General features: G+C 44.2%; 2 protein-coding genes across 3 annotated transcripts; one reads left to right on the top strand and one right to left on the bottom strand.

Annotated features, from left to right (window-relative positions):
• Nucleotides 1-21: 21 nt before the first annotated feature.
• LOC105016584 (sodium/hydrogen exchanger 2) lies at nt 22-12,967 on the top strand. The gene is made up of 13 exons (XM_029125811.2): nt 22-1,354; nt 1,626-1,840; nt 3,243-3,491; nt 5,441-5,691; nt 5,793-6,010; nt 6,259-6,458; nt 7,416-7,505; nt 8,270-8,340; nt 10,570-10,737; nt 11,502-11,604; nt 11,846-11,962; nt 12,152-12,218; nt 12,304-12,967. The coding sequence occupies exons 1-13, from the start codon at nt 1,033-1,035 to the stop codon at nt 12,732-12,734; spliced, it is 2,502 nt and encodes an 833-aa protein (XP_028981644.2). The 5' UTR covers nt 22-1,032; the 3' UTR covers nt 12,735-12,967.
• Nucleotides 12,968-13,501: 534 nt separating this feature from the next.
• mfsd9 (major facilitator superfamily domain containing 9) lies at nt 13,502-21,649 on the bottom strand. 2 transcript variants are annotated; one of them, XM_034297652.1, is made up of 6 exons: nt 21,263-21,649; nt 19,607-19,694; nt 18,843-18,886; nt 16,794-16,923; nt 16,270-16,479; nt 13,502-15,850 (listed from the first exon to the last, which is right to left on the bottom strand). In XM_034297652.1, the coding sequence occupies exons 1-6, from the start codon at nt 21,347-21,349 to the stop codon at nt 14,964-14,966; spliced, it is 1,446 nt and encodes a 481-aa protein (XP_034153543.1). In that variant the 5' UTR covers nt 21,350-21,649; the 3' UTR covers nt 13,502-14,963. The 2 variants fall into 2 exon arrangements, with proteins under 2 accessions (XP_034153543.1, XP_010878827.2); XM_010880525.4 differs by having other exon boundaries at nt 13,502-15,838; nt 21,263-21,647.
• Between the last annotated feature and the right edge of the window lie 213 nt (nt 21,650-21,862).

The raw sequence follows: 21,862 nt of genomic DNA, 5'->3' as shown, positions 1-21,862 counted from the left end.
AGGTTTGGACACATCTAATTATTCAAGGTTATTTCTTTATTTTTACTATTTTCAAAATAGAAATAGAGAAATACCCTTGAATACCATTGAATGTGAAAGTTCCAGGAAAGAGTGTGGTACTTCTCATCTATACAGTGTAAATGTTCCCAATTTTTCTTGTCTGACCTTCAGACCAATCCTCATGACCTCTGCTTGAACTCTGATTCTAATATCCGGAATAATGAATGTTCGATATTGTGTTGGCCTATAACGCATTTTAGCTTGAAACAGAAGTACCACCGGATACTGCCAAGAAGCAGTACGTTGAGGGTAATTAGGGATTGATAGAAATTAACATTTACGTTCTCCACAGACGCATCTCTGACAAGTGTTCGCGTATTTTTGCAAGTATGGAATTTAGCGGTGCTTTGTCCTGTAGATTAAATTACACTGCCATCTTGTGGTACATTGTCGCACAGAAACAGTATTCGACACTCTCCTCCTGCGAGTATTTGGTAACTTCGCTGGAACTCATTGTTATTCGACCCTGTAGGCTTAAATGTATCGTGACTGTTTACATTAAAGATTAGTAGGCTTGGAAGTTTTTTGAGACGTTTTATTTTGGGTTATTTTGTTCCATCCTTGGCCGGTTCAGTTGAAACTTGAAACCCACGTAGAAACCGCGGCAGGATGAATGTGCGCATTGTATACAGTGATATAATTGAAACTGACTGAACACAATCGTCCGTCCCTTTCTGAATCATGTGGCTGCTCCAATCAGAACCCTTCTCTGACTGCACCTTCCGATCACGCACCACAGGTGCGTGGAGCAGCAGGTAGCAGATTAAAATCCACTCACGGACTGTAACCACTAAAACAGTCTTTAGAAAAACGGCCACGAGAGGAAGTTTTTTAGGGCCGATTTTACGCATGGAAATACAATATATTGTTTTATTCAGGATTGTTCTCATGATTTCGTTTTTAAATAATGTAATTTAGTGGCGTTTGGAGTTCTTGAAGTGCCATCTGCTTCGGGATTTTCAGTCCTTTTGAATGCGTGGTATCAGCCACCCAACTTCAGGAGCCGTTGGGGAGTTTTTCTCAAAACGATTATCAATGACCATGAAACTGGCCGTGTACTTTTTAACCACTGGGTTGACTCTTCTGACTCTACCATGTGGGTCATTCACGGAGGTCCCATCAAAACCTTCGGGTACCGTGACCGTTCTGCCCCCAGTCCATCCAGCGGGTGGTCCACAAGCCTTCCCCAATGCGGAGAAATCGGATCTGCCGGTCTTCGCTATGAATTATTCTCGTATACAGGTGCCCTTTGAGATCACCCTCTGGGTGCTGCTCGCATCATTCGCCAAGATTGGTAAGAAAACAACGTGGGCACACCCGTCAGAATAGTAATAGGATAAGGTTTTAAAGCGTTTCTCCTAGTGGGAATTCACACAGTTCATCCGGCCAGAGAAAACATAGGCTTTAGAATTTGCACAGATATAATATGCAATTTCATTCATGTAATGTGTGCATGCAAAACACGTGATTTCCCATATGTTAATGTTTATTGTTCCCTTAAAGATCAATTTACAGTGAGATGCCAGTGTAGAGCATTTGACCTTTAACCTCTGCTTCCTCCCTAGGTTTCCACATTTACCACAAGGTAACCTTCTGGGTCCCAGAATCGTGTCTCCTGATCAGCATTGGTCTGATGGTGGGGGCCATCATGCACGCCGTCCACGAGGAGCCCCCGTCTGTGCTCAGCTACAACATCTTCTTCCTCTACATTCTTCCTCCCATGGTCCTGGACTCTGGATACTTCATGCCCACCCGGCCCTTCTTCGAGAACATTGGCACGGTACGCTTGAGGCGCCCCACTGACCAGGGCAAGACAGCATTTCACTACATTCTATTGAGAAAAATGTGGTCTAAAGTCAAGCTCCAACCTATTTTTCTCTATGGATCGGTGGGCTCGTAATTTTCATCCTTTTAAAAATATTGTAACAAGGGGAGACCCAGTGGTGGGGACCCAGTGGTGGGGACCCAGTGGTGGGGACCCAGTGGTGGGGACCCAGTGGTGGGGACCCAGTGGTGGGGACCCAGGGAACAAACACAGGTGGAGTCTGGTGGGTGTTTTATTGAGCCGGAAGGGTGAAAGGTGGAGGTGCGGGTAGAACTCAAACTCAAAAGACCCCTTTTTAAGGTCTCTGAGACAGCCTCTGAGACAGCCTCCCAGTGGTGACGAATGGGTGCTGGTGGTCTTAATTTTGGTGTCTGTTTCTGTAGGTTTACACTACAATATTCAATGAGGGGTGTTGAAATCCCACCACCCGCATTCTAAGGTGCGTGACAGGTTATGCTAACCTTATGAATATGCATAGGTTGTAGACTGTCTGTACAACTAAACCAATGCATTACAAATTGTCCAGTTGATCAAATAACCCTCATCTATCAAAATCTAAATGCATTTTTTGGATTTTTTTGGGCTTTATTTGCTAGAGACTTTATTCGATAGAGTTGAACGATAGAGTTGAATGAGTGTTCAAACTCAAGTGCAGCAGGATATGTACTGGAGACAGAGGCTGGGAACCATGAAAACACCTTAGGCACAATTCATTTTAATCTGAGCAAATTACAACACTTGCTTGCTATGCTAATTCTTTCCTTGCTTATATGGAATCAGCCAATGTTGTTGCCTAACAACGCAATATTAAATCTTATGACTGACTATTGTTTACTACGGTCTGAGACCACTAAGAAAACATAAGGAAGTTTGTCTTTAATAAGCCATTTTGTGTGCTAAAATCAAGCAAATCAAAAACGAAAATATCCTGCCTTTTAACATACTGGCACCCAAAATGTGTACAGGCCAGTCACCCATTTCGGTCTTAGACAGGCACAGCTTGCATGTCACCCATTTCAGTCTTAGACAAGCACAGCTTGCATGTCACCCATTTCAGTCTTAGACAAGCACAGCTTGCATGTCACCCATTTCAGTCTTAGACAAGCACAGCTTGCATGTCACCCATTTCAGTCTTCGACAGGCACAGGTTGCATGTCACCCATTTCAGTCTTCGACAGGCACAGGTTGCATGTCACCCATTTCAGTCTTCGACAGGCACAGCTTGCATGTCACCCATTTCAGTCTTAGACAAGCACCGCTTGCATGTCACCCATTTCAGCCTTCGACAGGCACAGCTTGCATGTCACCCTTTTCAGTCTTAGACAGGCCCAGCTTACTTGCCATCTTCTGCCGACAGGTGCTTTGGTTTGCAGTGGTGGGGACCCTGTGGAACAGCATCGGGGTTGGCATGTCTCTGTATGGGGTGTGTCAGATTGGGGCACTGGAGGTGCAGGACATTAACCTGCAGGAGAACCTGCTGTTTGCCTCCATCATCTCAGCGGTTGACCCGGTGGCCGTGCTGAACGTCTTCGAGGATGTCTCGGTCAACGAGCAGCTCTACATCGTTGTGTTTGGAGAGAGCCTGTTCAGCGACGCTGTCACTGTGGTGAGTTTGCATGTGGTAGAATACAGGAGGTGTATGTGTTTTTGGTAGAGCCGGCAAGGGTTCGTTTTTTGAGACACTTCTGGAAACATGTTGCTGTTTCAAAAATAACTATTGTTTTTATAAAAATAATGTTTTTGTATTTGGTATTTATATTGCTAACATTAGTTATAAGTACATTGGCTGTGTTATGGGGAAATGTCCCTTTAAATCGCCTGCTTATTATCATGTTTTTCTAAATTAAACGAGTAAGGGATGTTATCGCAAAAGAATGCAAAGATTTAGTAGAACAGAACTTTGCCATTATAATTACGTCATAGGATGTAGATGACGTTGTGTGGAGAGCCTGTTAATAATAACTAGCGTTCCAGTTACAACTGTGTTGTTAACTGCTTATAATACACCCTATTCCCTCAACATAGCGGGTGTTATATAGGACTGGTGGGGTTTGTGGGAATAGGGTGTTATATAGGACTGGTGGGGTTGTGTGAATAGGGTGTTATAAAGGACTGGTGGGGTTGTGTGAGTGAATAGGGTGTTATATAGGACTGGTGGGGTTTGTGTGAGTGAATAGGGTGTTATATAGGACTGGTGGAGTTGAGGGAATAGTGTGTTATATAGGACTGGTGTGGTTGAGGGAATAGTGTGTTATATAGGACTGGTGGGGTTGAGGGAATAGTGTGTTATATAGGACTGGTGGGGTTGAGGGAATAGTGTGTTATATAGGACTGGTGGAGTTGAGGGAATAGTGTGTTATATAGGACTGGTGGAGTTGAGGGAATAGTGTGTTATATAGGACTGGTGGGGTTTAGGGAATAGTGTGTTATATAGGACTGGTGGGGTTTGTGTAAATAGGGTGTTATATAGGACTGGTGTGGTTGAGGGAATAGTGTGTTATATAGGACTGGTGGGGTTTGTGTGAATAGGGTGTTATATAGGACTCATTGGCAGTGTAACTGGGTTGTTGGCATTTCTGTTCATACAATACTCAGTATTTCTAATATTTCTGCTGGGCAGGTCAGCTCCAACAATCCATTCAACAAGGAGCTTAAACAATCAGATAACATCAACCGAGAGTCAGTGGATAAATGAGATGAATTATGTCCAGCTTACCCTGCCCAAATCCTTAACTTAACATATGAGAAAACACACAAACTGAGTTTAGATCATCGTCTTGAAGGTACATACTTCAGGGACACGAAGCAGGTTTTATAACAAACAAATGAACTGTGTTTTCATACTAATGTACTTATGTACTAATGTATGAAAACACTTTGATGGAAGACATGTTCTGACCAGATGACACTTGTCACTGATTGCACCTTTAGCATACAAAGGGAATTGCTAACATAATACTTTGCTAACATAGGGAAGTGCAAACATAATAATGGATTTTATTTTTATTTTTAAGAGAGCCATGTCAATCCATATTCTAACGCAATGGGCTCAGACCTTAATTTTTACATTTACAGATGTCTCTTTTTTTACAAGCTAGGTACTGTAGTTTCGGAATATGAAGTCCAGTAGCTGGCTAACTCTGTGATAACAAGGTGAATTGTTATCTAGGTTTCTGCCACTATATGATTCATACAGCAGTTGGTTGCCAATGAAACAATGGCTCCTTTCTTGTTACTGTGTTCCTTGGCAGGCCTAACATAGGGCCTTGGTCAGGCCAGTGGCTCTGTAGATTTGACTTGGTAAACAGAACAGTGCAAACAGACATTACTTATGAATATGTAAAGCTGAAAGAGCAATTGGAGGTCATGACCCATGACCTCTGACACCTAACCTCTATAGTCTTATTACTGTGGTACATGGGACCTTATGGTGTATCCAAAAGTGGGTGTATTATCTCCCATAAAGGCTGACTGACAGCATGTCTCTCCCCACACCTCCCTCTCGCTCCTAACCCTCCCCTCCTGCCAACCTCTGCTTTCGCCTCCCTCCCCCAGGTTCTGTACAACATGTTTACCTTTGTAGCAGAGATGCCAGTCGTGGAAACAGTGGATGTGTTTCTGGGCGTGGCCAAGTTCTTTGTGGTAGGACTCGGCGGGCTGGCCTTTGGCCTGGTGTTTGGCTTCGTAGCGTCCTTCACCACGCGCTTCACCTCCAACGTCCGGGAAATAGAACCGCTCTTCATCTTCATGTACAGCTACCTGGCCTACCTGGTGGCTGAGCTGTTCAACATCTCTAGCATCATGGCGTAAGTCGTGGAGCTAGCATACAACACACACATACACACACACACACACATAATGCACGAAACACAGATACCGTTGATGTCCCTGTGGTGTCCCTCCACAGCATCGTGACCTGTGCCCTAACCATGAAGTACTACGTGGAGGAGAATGTTACCCAGCGGTCCTGCACCACCATCCGTCACGTGGTCAAGATGCTGAGTAGCATCTCAGAGACCCTTATCTTCTTTTTCCTGGGCGTGGTCACCATAACGACGGAACACGAGTGGAACTGGGGCTACATCCTGTTTACGCTGCTGTTTGCCTTCCTGTGGAGAGGACTGGGTACGAAAGAGATGAGAGAATCTGTCAAATCAAATGATGTTGTACTTTTCACATGCGCCTCTTACAACATGAGTAGACTGGGACTGTTCAACTTTGCACTTCAGGTCTTTGCTTTTACATACTTTGGTTGTATAGATACAAGTAAGACAATGAATATAGTAAAAAGATTTGGGCCACTCTGTTCTAATGTGGATTGTAACTCCTTGATGTTCACCCTCAGCCTTTCACCCTTTTCTCTGACCTCCCAGGTATCCTGGTGCTGACCCAGATCATTAACCCTTTCCGCACCATCCCGTTCAACTTCAAGGACCAGTTTATGCTTGGCTATAGTGGCCTGCGAGGGGCAGTGACCTTTGCCCTGGTCTTCACCCTTCCAGACCACATTGTCCGCAAAAAACTGTTTGTCACAGCGACCATCTGTATCATCCTCTTCACAGTCTTCATCCAGGTAGGCGACTAGTCTGCGTGTCGTGGCCTAACAACCTCTTAGGTGGCTGTTTTACTGGCTATGTTTCCGCCCAGGCCTGCAGATCAAGAAGTGGCTGGAAAAAAGGTGTTATCTGGAACCTAAACGAGTTCTATTTCCATCCCAACAGGATAACCTTCTGAAAAACCCTTTCCCCAGAGGGTGGAACCCAAATAGTTTATACATGGAACCGAGTAGTGTTATGAACCAAAACAGGATATACTATGGGGAGAACCTCATGTGTCTTTATGAAACCTGTTACAAGGTTGTCTGGTGAACTGGTCCAGTATCTGTTGGATCAGAACCTCTTATCTGTTCCAGGATCTATCGGAACAGAACCACTGACCATTTATAGTATCTTTTGGACCAAAACCACTGACCTGTTCCAGTATCTATCAGAACAGAACCACTGACCTGTTACTAGTGAATTGCCTGTCATAAATATTGTGAAACTTTGGTCAAGTTTATATCACAATTTGCATATACTACTTGGCTTCACTACTTGAATGTCTTTGCACTGCTTAGAATACTGTGTGACAACATGCTGTCTTGGCTGGTGAAATAAGCATTCTACTCGCCAATTAAAATATCTGGGTGCATTTGACGTTACTGAAAATACATTTATTCTTATTGTGGTCGGGAAATAAACTCTACTATAGGCCTACTGAATTGATTTCCCGACTATATCTATCTGACCAACCACTGACCTGTTCCAGTATCTATCTAACCAGAACCACTGACCTGTTCCCGTATCTGTCTGACCAGGGAAAACCGTTTTTAGTTCCTAGTTGAACCTTTTGGCTCCAATGTAAAATACTTCACACCTCAAACCAAAAAGGGTTCTCTCGGGACACAAATACGTGTTCCCCTATGGGAACAGCTACAGAACCGGTAAGGAACCAATTTTTTTGGTAATATCTGCTCCCTTCTTGAACACAGGGCATCAGTATCAGGCCGCTGGTGGAGTTCATCAATGTCCGCAGAACCAACCGCAACCTGGACACCATCAACGTAGAGGTCCATTCCAGGGTAGGTCAAGACTCTTTGTTCATTTGTTTGTCATGTCGTTTTTAGTGTATTCTACACAGTTCCATGGTACAGCAGACAGGCTGGTTCTGACTCAGGGTGTATGGTGGGGGTCTGCTGGGGTTACATTTGGATTTGGGAGGTGGAGGCGCCCTATGTGGCCACGTTCTAAGAGCTGTGTTGCCCAATGCAGTTGGGATATTTGGGAAGCCAAATGCATTATCATACTGTAGCAAAGTAGAAATTAGGTTGTTCTCAGTGTTTCTGGTAGGAAGAACTAAAGGGATTTGAAATATATATAGTAGCCCAGCTTATCGGCTCTGTCTATCTACTCCCTCAGTCTATCTAGTGTCTCCGTATATCTTCTTGTTCTTGTTGTGAGACACGACAATTTGGAGAATTGGCCAACCATGTCCCGTGGGATCCAACCTAAATTAAATTCACAAATATTCTTGCAATAACGTTAAACACTGATGTCATTGCCTGTAGTTTTTGAGGCCTTTTCATACTTTGTCTTGCTATTGAATTTCTGTACGTTACGATGGTCTTCTAACTCCCAGTTCCGCAACTCAACATCTGTCTCTTGTGCTTGTTTGTTTTAATCCACAGCTGTGTGTCCTAATACATAGGGTAAAACAACATTTTCAAATGAATAAATGATTAGCTGATTAGTTCATCAAGCTTTTGGCCGAATAACCAAAGGTACCGGGGTTCTGCCCAATTTAACCCCTGAGTGTCCAAATTATCTCCTTCCTTCTCCTCCTCAGCTCATGGAGCATGCCATCGCTGGGATAGAAGACATCTGTGGACAATGGGGCCACTACTACTGGAAGGACAAGTATGTATCACTTCCTGTCCTGTCTGCAGAATCACATTAATGGAAACCAAGTCTGTTCTCTGGGCAAACCTGGTTGGTTCTAAAGTCCTGTGGTCATATTCTGTGTTTCAGAGATTAGGTCATTGCTCAATATCTTTGCTCTGCGTCGGTTTACCATTTCGGCTAACCTTAACCATTTTTCCAACGTGAATCTAATTCTCTTAACGTGCCACGTTCATTCTTCTAACCCTCTGCTTGAGTTATACTAACCTGTTTTGAATGACCATTTGCTGGTCAAAACCGGAAGGCTGCTCTGACAACAGTATTGGTTTCAACACTGATGTGGTACAGCATCCTGCCATATTACAGTGGGGTTTGTTTCTAGCCCTTTGCTCTGTGACCCTCAGGCATTTCAGTTTTTTGTAGTCCTGAACTAGTTAACAAGTTGATTGAGGTGGAAAAATACGAGAAACACTATAGTTTACACATGACAGTTTCATCATTTGTCCACTTTCATCCCTAGTTTTAGCTGGCTACTGACATGCAGGTATTGGTGAAAATGAATTATTTTGTGGGAACATTTGCTTTAACCTAACATGTGTTTAAAGAGCATCACGGCTAAACCACGGAGCTGTACATTGGCCTGGTGTCAGTAGAGCCTCCTGAACAATTCCTCTTTTGCCCCTGTCCATTTTAATACTTAATTGGCCATTCATGAATGACATTGAAACAGTTAAACTGACTAATGTTTCTTACTATGTATGGCGTTTGTCACTGGCCGTTTTAACAGCGTATTAGCCAGTAATAAGCTTTACCGGTATCTACTAACTTACTGGAATAGTCATAAGAATTGAGCAGTTGCTAGCGAGTCTGCCAAAGCTATTTCATTTCATGGCGTAGGAACGTTTTTTTTTCTTTCATGGCAAAACAACAGAATTTTTTCTTTCATTCGTGAATGACATTTATACAGTAACTATCAATAAAGGTGACGATGACTAACTGTTTCATCAAGTGAAAAGACGATTTTAGCCGTTTTAGCAGCTTATTAGCCAGTAATAGGCTTGTATCTACTAACTTCCTAGGAATAATCATAAGAAGTTAGCAATTTCTAGCGAGACTGAAGATGAACTATTCCATGCCAGAAACAGTCGCAATATAGCTGTATACCGTTTCTAGCCAGCGAAGTTTTCACAACACAGAATAATTCACAATGTGTACTTCGCTTCGCCTGCGAAGAGATATGAAATCGGGACCTATAGTTCACAAGTCTTCTTCTCTAACCACTACGCTATTTAACAAGGAGTAGTCAATCAGTCAGTCACTCAGTCTGTCAATCAGTCAGTCAATCACTCAGTCAGTCAGTCAGAGACATTCGTCTTAGTCGGTTCCGCTTACGCGGTCCGGCAACAATAGCTATACAATCTAATACATTTGTTGTTATGACCAGAAAGTATTGACACGTGACGCTGGCTAATGTAAAGCAATTCGTACAGATCTCTGCGCTAATTCCTTTATAGTTCATTTGCTATTGTGATTAATGGAATAATTTGAAATAAATCACTTGTTATAACATACTAACGCCTTGACAGGCCTGTGCATTAGGTTATTTGCTGCTGTTATGAAAATCTTGATGTCTACCGAGTAATATTATATCTAGCCTAATTGTTTATACTGAAATGTTATTGTTGTTAGGTTGTGAACTGCATTTTTAAACAAAATGTTGAATTTATTGCATAACATATTACATTACATATTTAGTACCTATCTTTTCGGCATGAGTGGGTGAGGTCGACTATTCCACGACAAAAGCTGAGGAATTATTGATAGTGAAAATATTTGTTGCTTCTGGGGTTTTTGCTCCTTTTTCTTTTTGGTTGTCTTTACGTTTGTTTTGACTGTGGAAGCATGACTTGACAGTTGACAGGATCTCAGTGTTGTGTTGTTTTGAACTACAACATCAACAAGAGTAGTTTTTTCTGTTCTTTCCTACCTTATCTACTGACTCACTTGACCTGCATGTTGCCCAAAACTAAAGGATATTTCCTTTTGGTGTTCTACAAAACACAGGAAAAACTGAATTAAGCCTTGGTTTTGCACTCGGCCTGTAAGTCAGCTCTCCCAATCAGACTCGTCCTACACACTGTGATCAAATATAAGGAACTTTTTATTTACAAATAATAACCCTTAATAACCCTCCCCGCTCCTATGTCAGGTTTATGAAGCTTAACCCCCCATGCCACCCCATGTTAGGTTTATGAAGTTTAATAACCAGATTCTGCGTAAGATCCTGATCAAGGATAACCAGGCTGAGTCCAGCATTGTGGCGCTGTACAAGAAGCTGGAGCTGCAGAATGCTATGGAGATACTGGACACAGTGTCTGAAGGCACCAGCACAGCTCCCTCTGTCATCTCTCTACGGTAAGTTTATTCTCTCAGTATTCCTGTCTCTCAATCTCTGTCTCTGTCATTAACTCTCTTTGACAAGTCGGCAATTAGTGAAAACTAGGCATGTGACAAATGGACAATTTTCCTTAAAGTTTATATGAGTCTGACAAGTGCAAGGTTTAGGTTGGGCGCCACCCCGGGACAACCCCACACGGATTCACAGGACGACGCTCCCTCTCCACAGACGCCTCCAAAAGAAATGAAGAACAGAGTTGCGCTTTTCAATTCAAAAGCATAACCATACTTTATTTCACAGACCAAAGATGAACAGATATTAAACTTTCAAAATCTTTATTTACTTATTCTAATATGAAGCAAATATGTATAATATAAGGGAAATTCCCAAACTAATAGATGGCAACACAGAAAAAGGGTGAGAGCAGAGCTCCTGGTGGATCTCCTGGTGGATCTACCGGTGAGGCTAGTGGTGGATCTCCTGGTGGATCTCCCGGTGGATCTCCCAGTGAGGCTAGTGGTGGAGTTTACTTAATTCTACCACTTACGACGTGTTTACTGCACATTGTTTGTGGCATCGGCTCATTACGTAGACTCACTGTCACCGATAAGTAATGCTGTATTTCTGTCCAGTTTCTAAGAAATTTCCAGGTATCGGATAAGTGCATCCCTTCTTTCACATATTCCCTTTAACCAAATCCCCCCCCAATACTGCCCTTTTAACCTCAACACATCAGAAATGTATATTCAGTGTCCAGTAATGGGTGTGGTTGCTCCTCCAGGAAGGAGAAGGGTCCTGGTAAACCCAAGAGGAAATTTGTTGCTGCAGACCTGAGGAAAATGCATGACATCTTGTCCAAGAACATGTACAAGATCAGACAACAGGTGAGTCACTCAAGTTATTAATGATGTCTTTTTTACGACACCAAGGCAAAAGCCCTGACTGTCATCTGTTTATTTATTTATTGACGCTTGTTTTATCAGATGCATGTATTGACAACCAGAAAACAGAATCAAATCAGTGTTTTCTGTGATGCTGTTTGCTGAAGTGTGTGTTATCACGTGGTGTGTGTGTGAGTCATGTTTTGAGCTTGGATAATGTGGTGTGTTTTCTTCTGTGTTCCAGACGACAGAGTATACCACCAAACACTCGCTGCCGAACGACAGCCACACCAAAGAGATTCTGATCCGACGGCACGGCACCATCAGACGTAGCCTCCGGCTCCGCAGCTTCCAAAGCCCGGTCCGAAACACACAGATATTATAGAAAAACATGCTCTTAGTGACCTTTTTATGATTTTATTACAAAAAATGGGATGGATCAGTTTAACAGGAAATCACTTCGTGTTTACAAATAAAGAAACAAAATGTGGATTTTCTGATTGAATAGTGTCATCAACCACTTCTCTCTTTGCCTGTATCCTTTTCTCAGGATGAAGCCAGGAACCAGAAGTACTTTTCTCTTCCTGCAGGGAAGAGTCTTGACTGGAGACAAACAGGTGATATTGAGGGAATTGTGTGTGTGTGTGTGTGTGTATCACTCTGAATCCAAAACCAAACTGACAACGTCTCTTTTTCTCTCAGATAATGGTGAGGATGAGACCCTGTCGGGGGGGGGCTACCCATCAGCCCCCCGCTCCAGGATCGGCCAGCCCAGTAGGTCCTCTTCCAGAGTCAGTCTGCCACTACGCAGGCTGGACACTCTGACAGAGGTGTCCTCTAGCGCAGGAGTGGACCTGGTGGATGAGAGGAGTGGAGGGAGAGGAAGGGCTGGTGGGCGTGGCAAGTCCCGTCTAAACTCCTCCTCCAGTGACTCCCGGGTTCCTGCCCCTCCCTGTCACTTTGACTCCTCTGAGGTTTTCCATGGCAACAGAGACTCAATGCCAGAGCAGGAGGAGCCCCTGTCCCTGTCTGTAACCTGGGCGGAGGAACCAAGTGACCATGACGACAGCAGCACACAGAACCCCCTTCTCAGGAGACCACGGTGGAACCCAGTGAAACCAAAGAACCCCTGAGGCCAATTGGATGTCTGGACGGTAGCAGCAGGACTGCTGTTGGCCGAATCGGGTTCTAAAGTTGAACTCCTCCAGAGGAACTTTTAAAAGACTCTTGAACCCAAGGAGGATGTAGTGTCAAATACCACCAGATGAAAATGCACCACGAAAGACCTACAACCAACCATTCTCTGTAGAGCAAATGATACCACTGCAACTCAACACTGAATCTATAGCCCCATTTATACCTGGTTCTAATCCCAGGTTAGAACTGCATTCTGTGCTCATGTTTTAAGACAGATGTGGGTGCTAAAGATGCATTGTGATCTGATTGTGATCAGATACCTTATAAACAGACAAGATCAAGATGAAGGAAGCATGTTAGAGCAAGTCTCACATGGATACAATATCTCCCCATTAGCCTTAATGAAACTACTAAGGTATTCTAGCTACTGTACCTACAGGCTTTTTTGTTTTTACAAAATACACAAGTGATGGCAGTTTCATAATATTATCTTGTTCCTTCTCATCTATGCAGCATACATGTTCTTAATGTCTCCTCGGGTTTGGAACATGGTCTTCTCGACCCCTGCTCAACTCATCATTTAATCCTGTTGATTATCTGAAATAATTATTTAATTTGGCTAGCTACTGTTATCTTGGTTGAGATGCAAAGTGTTTTTGTTAGCAACAGAGCTAAACTTGTACAATAAATCTATCAAACTAATTTCTTGACTGATCCACAATCAAACTGTCATTCATGAACAACAATAACATTCTTTAGATGATTATAGGACACAAATCAATAGAAACATTTTATTTTCAAATGGGCAGATCTTTCTCCATATGAATCATTCAGACCAATTATTGTCTTCATCACATTCAGTAGGATTTCTGTAATTATAAGGGCAAAACATTAAAAATGATTTCTTATCAAAATGTTTTATTTGATGAACATGAGTTTGTTCAAATAGAAATTATATGTACAGTATATATGTTTTATAAAAGTAAACATGTTAGATGTTTGGTATATTTACCTGGATGGATCTGTTATCTTTTATTGATCATTACATTTGTATTATACCTTTATTTTTATCTGCTGCATAAACTGTAGCTCAGTGTGGCAGATAAAGAATCTGGGAGGAGCCACATGACCATCCAGGAAGAAAGGTGGTCATTGAGGAGTGGAGAACACTAATCCTTTCACCTCTCAACACACAGACATTTTCCTTAACCACACAGCCTCTTAGCTGTTTCTGGGTCACAGAAGCAAGACAATGGTCCTCCATTCTCCCCGTTCCCTGTCTAAAGACAAACCCCTACCAAAATGAGGATTTCTCAGTGCCCTGTCTGAAGACTCAAGTTTGGGTCCTTCAGCATTTTTGATTCAAGGACTTAAAAACATCAATAATCTTTACACCATTTAAATGATTTGACATTATTACAGTAGGTACACGCTCTGAGGAGTAAGGAAGTGACCCAGATGAATCACCTGAGCAGCAGACAAGCCCTCCACCCTGTGGCCTCAAGATGGACCCAGTAAAACAGTCATTTGAAGGGAGAATATATAGGAAGGTGGCCATCATTAGCACACACTCAAAACATCAGATCTGACAACGTTAATGTTCGGAGAAGGGACCACTATAAGGTTACCTCTTACAGAAATCTGTAGCTGAGGTAAAAGTCATTTCTAGCTGTAATACAGCTGATTGATCACTATGACATGAACACATTTAGGTTGACATACCATCATTATACTTTTATGTATTTTCTTTTGAAGATCGGCAATCTCTCCGCCATGCATTTCTAAAACATTTAAATTGTTTTGGTCAAGATCCATTGACCTCTTTACCACATCTACACAGTAGGCCAGAAAAAGAGGAGTTTGGTGCATTTTCAGTACACAGAAACCAAGGATTTTCTGGACTGTTTGTAGTGGTTCGAAAGAGCAGGACGACATCAGAGGCCCATTTCGTATTACCGTTATCTATTGTCTCACACGAGACATAAATATTAGAATATAACACAATGTGCCGTGGACATGTCGAGTTTGCCCCATTTTGGGGAGCAGCGATGCTAACGACCCGGCTTTTCCAGAACCTGTGAGTTCATCACTCTGACACCAAACCAACCGAAACGACAGCTATGAAACCAAAAAACCAACCAACACCCCACAACAGCTCTGCAGGGCTGTCTGCAGGTATGACATCACTTCCTGCTTGTGCTGGTTTAACAGCAGTTCTCTCAGAGTCACGCCTTTTCCCCCTTACCTCTACTGTCCCATTTCGGCATCCTCACCGTTAGCAGGGCGACAGCCGCCATTGCCAGCCCCACCCCCAGACTCGGCGGCCCGCAGGGACTAAACTCCTGGGCCAAACCGGAGAGCAAAGGGGCGAGGACCCGCCCCACCGCCGTCACCGACTGCCCCGCCCCGATCAGGGTCCCGCTGGCACGAGCTCCGCCCCTCTGCAGCTCCAGGTCAGTGATGCAGGTGCGCCCGATGGTGGTGGAGATGGCGATGAAGGTGGAGCTGAGCACCACGTGCCAGACGGTGGGCGCGGCAGCGTACAGCAGGATCAGGCCGCACGTGAGCACCGTGGAGTGGAGCAGCAGCGACGCCATGTCGTTCCGGTACAGCCTGGTGACGGGCCCAACCAGGAAGCCGGCCAGCGCGCCCAGGGTGGAGCTGTAGCTGATGAGGTAGCCCGTGGTCTTGGGTTTCAGCAGGAAGCGCTCCTCCATGGCCAGGGAGAAGTTGCTGTAGTACAGCATGATGGAGACGGCCATGAACAGACGCATCAGGAAGAGGTCCCACATGTCCGAGGACGCCACCGTGCGGATCTTGGCGCCCACGGAGGAGAGCTGGCGCCAGGCAGGCTGGAACAGGGACACCTGCCCCCAGTCCTGGTCCCAGCTCCAGCTCTGCCGGTTCTTCCCAGGAGCCGCCGGTCCTTTGGCTGCTTTGACCGGCCCTGTTGTGTGGTTGTTGACGTTGCGGTGGTAACAGTTTTGTTCCGTCACGGCGATGTGGTTGCTGTGGCAGCTGGCTTTGCTGATGCTGCTGTTGGAGTTAGCGTCAGTGGGTGGTGTCAGCGCTTCGCTCCAGGGAAGCATCCAGACCAGCCCTGGGCCGAAACCAACAGTCAAGAGGTCAGAAAGCACATTAGACTGGATATGCTTTACGATTAAATTCCCATTCCCTAATATCCAACCAAACATTGTTACTCAAACATGAAGATAACTGATAAGCTAAAACAAACGAAGCTTCCTGTTAAAACAACCCACCATGAGTGTCCAACCACACAAAAGGACAACCTCAATCAAACCCTCAGGATTTGGATTGACAATAAAAAGCACTGCAAAACCAAACAGTGTGAGAAGTGTGAGAAAACCAATATAAGTGTTGCTCTATTAGCTTCTCCAACTTAAGCACGGAGCCAACGCCTCTTAAACACAGGAGAGACCTCTTCTGACTGACCAGGACTACAACTTCCTGACAGAAGAGGACAACTACACCCCCACCTCCCTGACGCACAACCCTACACCCCCCACCCACCTGCATTGACGAGGAAGATGGCAGAGCAGGTAAAAGAGGAGGTGTAGAAGCCCCCCTCGTGCTCCGTGAGATACCCTCCGACCACAGGCCCCAGGATGAAGCCCACGCTGGAGGCTGCGTTGAAGTGTCCCATCACCAGGGGGCGCTCTGCCTCAGACACCAGGTCTGACAGCAGGGCCCGACAAATTGAGAGGGAGTGTTTGAACAGCCCTGGTAGGACGAGAAAGAGGGACAGACAACGACACAACAGACATGGAACAGATAGACGGTGTATTATATTTATGTGCAACAGGAGTTCTTCACTACACGTTGTGAACACCGACACAATTGAACACCAAAACAATTTAAAAGATTGTAGTCTTGCTTTCAGGACTGATTCAGATTAATGGTTGAGCTACTTTGAGGACCAACCCTCTGAGGCCAGACACCCCCACACCTCATAGGTACACAGCCTAGCACATTACCAGGACTCCACCCTCCAGGAACCCCCTGCTTCCAACCTACTTCCCCGCAGATTGACTCACCCACAGGGATCCGGGCCAGGACAAACAGGGTGATGCTGGTGGACATCCCCAGCAGGCCATAGCCGAGAGCACTCAGCAGCAGGCATGTCAGCAGGGAGTACCGCCTCCCCACCACGTCACTCCAGCTGCCCTGCCAATCACAACAAACCATCATCATCACACACAGGAAATGACATCACAACATCGGAATTGGCATGTATGAATGGCTGGTTTCACCATTGGCACCTGAACGGTGGAACCAGCTTCCCTTGCTGGCTAGGAAAACAGAGTCTCTTGCCATTTTCAGAAAACATCTAAAAATGGTACCACTGCCACCACCTTGGCCTGTTGGATTATAAAACAAAGTATTTGTATGGTCTGTATCCAGCACTGACTTTTGCTGATAATTAACTAATTGATTAAACTGCATTCACTAGTAAGCTGCGTGGTTGTCTCACCTAGCTCTTAAAAAGGTATGCCCTTACTAACTCACTCTGATTAAGAGCATCTGCTAAATGACTGAAATGTAAAATATGAAAGACAGATATTTTCTCACAGTGCACTAGATCTTAAACATCTCCACAACATTGCAGGACAGAGTAGGCCTCTTTCTGGACACTAATGTCCTCCAGGGCTGTTTGGTTTTCAGAAAACAGTTCTGGGAACCGTGATTCATTGAGGATGAATATTAAATGCATGTACAGACATAAATGTCCCCCTGGAGACAGCCGGGTAGGACATGAGTGTGAGGGTCAGGTGACCCTGACACTCAAGTCATTTTATGGTCTCGTTCTCGGGGGCGAGCAGCCCAGAAGCCCCACTCAGTCACTCATTGAACTGTTACATACGACACACACAAAATTGTATAATGAAATCAAGTTCAATTGAATTTGTTACCATAGAGACCTGTCCGTTCTTTCCCTCCATTCTGCCCTCCCTCCCTCCATCACCCCATCCCTCTCTGCCTGTCTCTTAACAAGGGTCACAAACAGCTCCTTCTCCTATAATTCGTAGCACAATCTCTGAGATTTAAAGCAATTTCAGGATAGCGTGGGGGCAGGGAAGTGAACTTAGAGATGCTTTCAGCATACAGTAACAACATTGTCAGGAGTCGTGGACTCTGTGGAGATGTCAGTCGGGTGTTAATGCTCAGAGCACTGCAAAGCATCCAACAGGTCTACCACTACCTCCAAACTGTTCTCAGATGTTGATATCGTCATGGAAACCAAAGGACACAAACGCCAAGTCAGGAGATGTCTGGCCCGAACGCACACAGGCGCTTGGTTCGTGCTCATTGCTAAGCCTCCCTCGTTGACATTTTCTATAGGTTTCTTCTCCCCGTCCTGTGATTGGCTCAGAGGGCGTGAGCAGTATCTGGGAATTCAGCTAGGCTAATTGCTAAAGGTTAAGCGCTACCTGTGGGTGGTCAACAGGTGAGCTAGGGATGGCATGGCGAACCCCAAGTGATCGCAAGACCTACAACCACTTCAATGTAACGCCACTTTTAAAATATCAACTACTACGATGCCCCCCACCTTAAAATCTGCACAGTTATGTTAGCGAAGGTTAGGGTTTGAATAACAGTTTAGAATTAGTTTAGATTAGATAAGGTTAGATTTGGGTTTAAGGGATAAGATTTAAGGGCTATATTTACTTTCTTTGACTGATCAATGGATACTCCATAAACAGACTGTGCATTTTTGTTCTAAAGTGGTCACCTCTTCTCCTCTAAATGTTTTTATTTTTCAGGCATTTATTGACAGAGGTAGTCATAGCAACAGCGTTTCCTTGTGCTGGAGGGTTGAGACAGGTATTGAACCCTGTTCTCCTGTGGGGAGCTGTTAATGTGCATGGACTTGGGAATGTTATCCATCAGGACTTAATTCAATTAAATTAAAGTTACACCTCTCTAAACTAACTTGCCACAAAATACATCAGACTGTAGTTCAGACCAATGAAACACAAGTGACAAAATACTTAAAGTGGTTTAAATACAAGTATATTAAACACATATAACATGAACACCCCCCCCCCATCTCTGACCTCAAGATTATTAAAGGCAATACTTACAACTATAGTGCTAGAAAAGAGTTGTAGGATCCCATATGTGGAGCCTAGGACACAAATCAATGCATTAGTTACAGATGCCGACACAGTCTGCCTGCTGAACGGTTGCTAACAGCCGACACTAACAGTGGCAAGCCGACAGCTGCTAAGGAAGACTACCATGAAGCCACTGCGGATCTTTGTATAAACTACCAGTATGACTTCAACCCACACACACTGCCATATAAAATGACTGAGCACCTGGGGATTTTCAACCCAATGCCGTGTTCCTAAATGCCGACAAAGTATTTAGCACAGAAAAGGCACTCCATTATCTGTTCTTCCTAAATGAGTGATGTCCTCAAAGTTACTTTTCCCAAAAGTTTGTTTTCATACCCGGCAAGGTCAACAGGGGGTGTGAACTCTGTCATCATCCTCATGGTGACCCTTATCATCCTACACACCTACTGAGCCAGCCACGGTGGGACTCGCCCCCAGGTCTACCTCATCCCACACACCTACTGAGCCAGCCACGGTGGGACTCGCCCCCAGGTCTACCTCATCCCACACACCTACTGAGCCAGCCACGGTGGGACTCGCCCCCAGGTCTACCTCATCCCAAACACCTACTGAGCCAGCCACGGTAGGACTCGCCCCCAGGTCTACATCATCCCACGTACCTACTAAGCCAGCCACGGTGGGACTCGCCCCCAGGTCTACATCATCCCACGTACCTACTAAGCCAGCCACGGTGGGACTCGCCCCCAGGTCTACATCATCCCACGTACCTACTAAGCCAGCCACGGTGGGACTCGCCCCCAGGTCTTTGACATGGTGACTCAACAGGGGGATGATCATGCTCACCCCAAACAGGTCCTGTGGAGGAGACAAGAAGGGCATAAGAAAAGACATCATAACCCGAATGCCTGCGCCAGGGGTTGAACAACATGAGGTAATTACACAGTCAAAGGCAATTAATAGTATCAGGAAAATACTTTTTCCACTGGGGCAAATGTACACAGGCTTTGACTTTCATCTAGTGCTAAGACGCTGTTAATGGTAGACAACACCTACAGGCCCTGGTATGGTCTAATTGACTCAACAACCAAAAACATGTCTAATGTCGGGTCCTAAATTCAATTGAGCAGTGAAATGTAATTCATGGTTGTTTATCGGTCACGCTCTTTAGTATCCCTTTCAGGGAAGGTTTCCTCAATAGGCAGCACATGTGCCAATTGTGTTTTCACCCCCCCCCCCCCTCCCTAAAATATTTAGTTTTGTTAACAGAAATAGGATTGTAAAATCCCAAAGAAGTGATTTTAATATTGCTTATTCTAGTATTTTAGGAAATCTGTTCCAAAGAATTCCCATTAAAATGTATAAACATTCAAGATGTTTTGATGCAATCAAGGTTTAGAAGTCATTCAATCTTTGTGAAATACTATATCTGTTTGTTGTTGTCTAAAGTGCAGTGAAAAAATCCCTTATTTGTTCACGCACCGAACAACCGACTTAAGGAAATATCATCCCATCGAGTGTCACTGAGGAACCCAGTTTTAGACTCTTGATTAAAGTCACATTGTCAGGACCCTATAATTAAACTAACCTATTAATGGTCCCTCAGCTTCCTCTGCATTCAAACAGCATGGACACAAACATAGTATGTAGGAATTAGTGTGTGTGTGTGTGTGTGTGTGTGTGTGTGAGTATGCGCGCGCAAGAGAATCACTACTTTTCCAAAGATGTAACTCAAGGGTTTGGGTGAAAATGTTCGTACAACCCTCTTATCTGGGTAGCATTACACACAGACAGAAATACTTATCACGCACTACTGTATCAGCCTTCAGATAACATGCAGGTCCATCATCCGGGATCTGTCAGATAAATATGCTACTGCGTGTCCAGTCCACCATCACAAAAAACATGCTGTCAGACTAATCATGTACTACGTGACAAGAATTTAAATAACATTAAATGTGTTCATCGTATGAAGCTGAACATTTTTTTTTAAAAGCCTAAAACAAAAAAACTAAAACAAAACGAAGGCTAAATCCAGAGACCTCTTGCCTTGACATCGCTAACTGAACGTAACCCACCTGTTAGAAATGCTGCATGCGCTTTAGAAGGACCAGAGAACGTACTGACGCGAGGAGCGTAAACACATCTGATGTGTTAAAGGAAAACCTGCAGCTCAAGTTCTGAAATGTCACGGAACTGCCAAAACCGGAATACACCTTTTAATTACCAATGTCACGACGTAGCCACTACCAACGCTGAATACTGCCAACAGTTCAATAATCAGTCGTGACCAAGCATTTACCGTAACCTTAAGGATATTTCCGAAACGTGCACATATATACATATTAGAAAGAGCAAACAATGCAGCAACCAAGAAACTAAAGGTTCAAAATGTAGCTACATTTTCAACAACGGTTACAACTTACCATGAAACCTACCACGTAGACACATTGTATAATCCGAGTTCGCCTCCTTGGTAATTGATCTAATATGCTACATTTTACGTTATTCATTCTCCAGCAATCACAACTCGACGACTGTCAATGCGGAAGCGCTCACTGGCAGATACACTGCCGGTCAACCGTAAAAAGAACTCCACGATGTGGGGAATATCCGCTCTCTTCAGGGGTGTTTTGGTTAGATTTAACTTCCAACCACCTCACATTAACCTGATGACGGTGTGATAATACTGTCACACGTGACATTATACAGTCTACACCAAATCAAAGTCGATATATTGAAGCGTCATGTGGATGTTTGAGCTGCCATGGTCTCGTGTCTTCCCATTTGCCGCACTGGGAGAAACGAGATGGTATCGACCTGACGTCAGACAGTTATCCAAGCGTAGTAATGTCAGATTCTGTTGGGTCCATCAAGCGGCAAACGTGTGTCAAGGGAAATTGTAGTTTGTTATGTAAGTCTATTGATATCGCATTAAGGTATGTTTTTCTTCTAGAAACATGCGGGCGTACCCTGGGTCATGTACATTCACAAGTACCAGAGACTATATTTAGTCTAAAGAGTGT

The sequence above is a fragment of the Esox lucius genome, chromosome 16, assembly GCF_011004845.1.
Source record: "Esox lucius isolate fEsoLuc1 chromosome 16, fEsoLuc1.pri, whole genome shotgun sequence".
NCBI lineage: Eukaryota > Metazoa > Chordata > Actinopteri > Esociformes > Esocidae > Esox > Esox lucius.
This window is presented reverse-complemented; position numbering and strand designations above follow the sequence as displayed.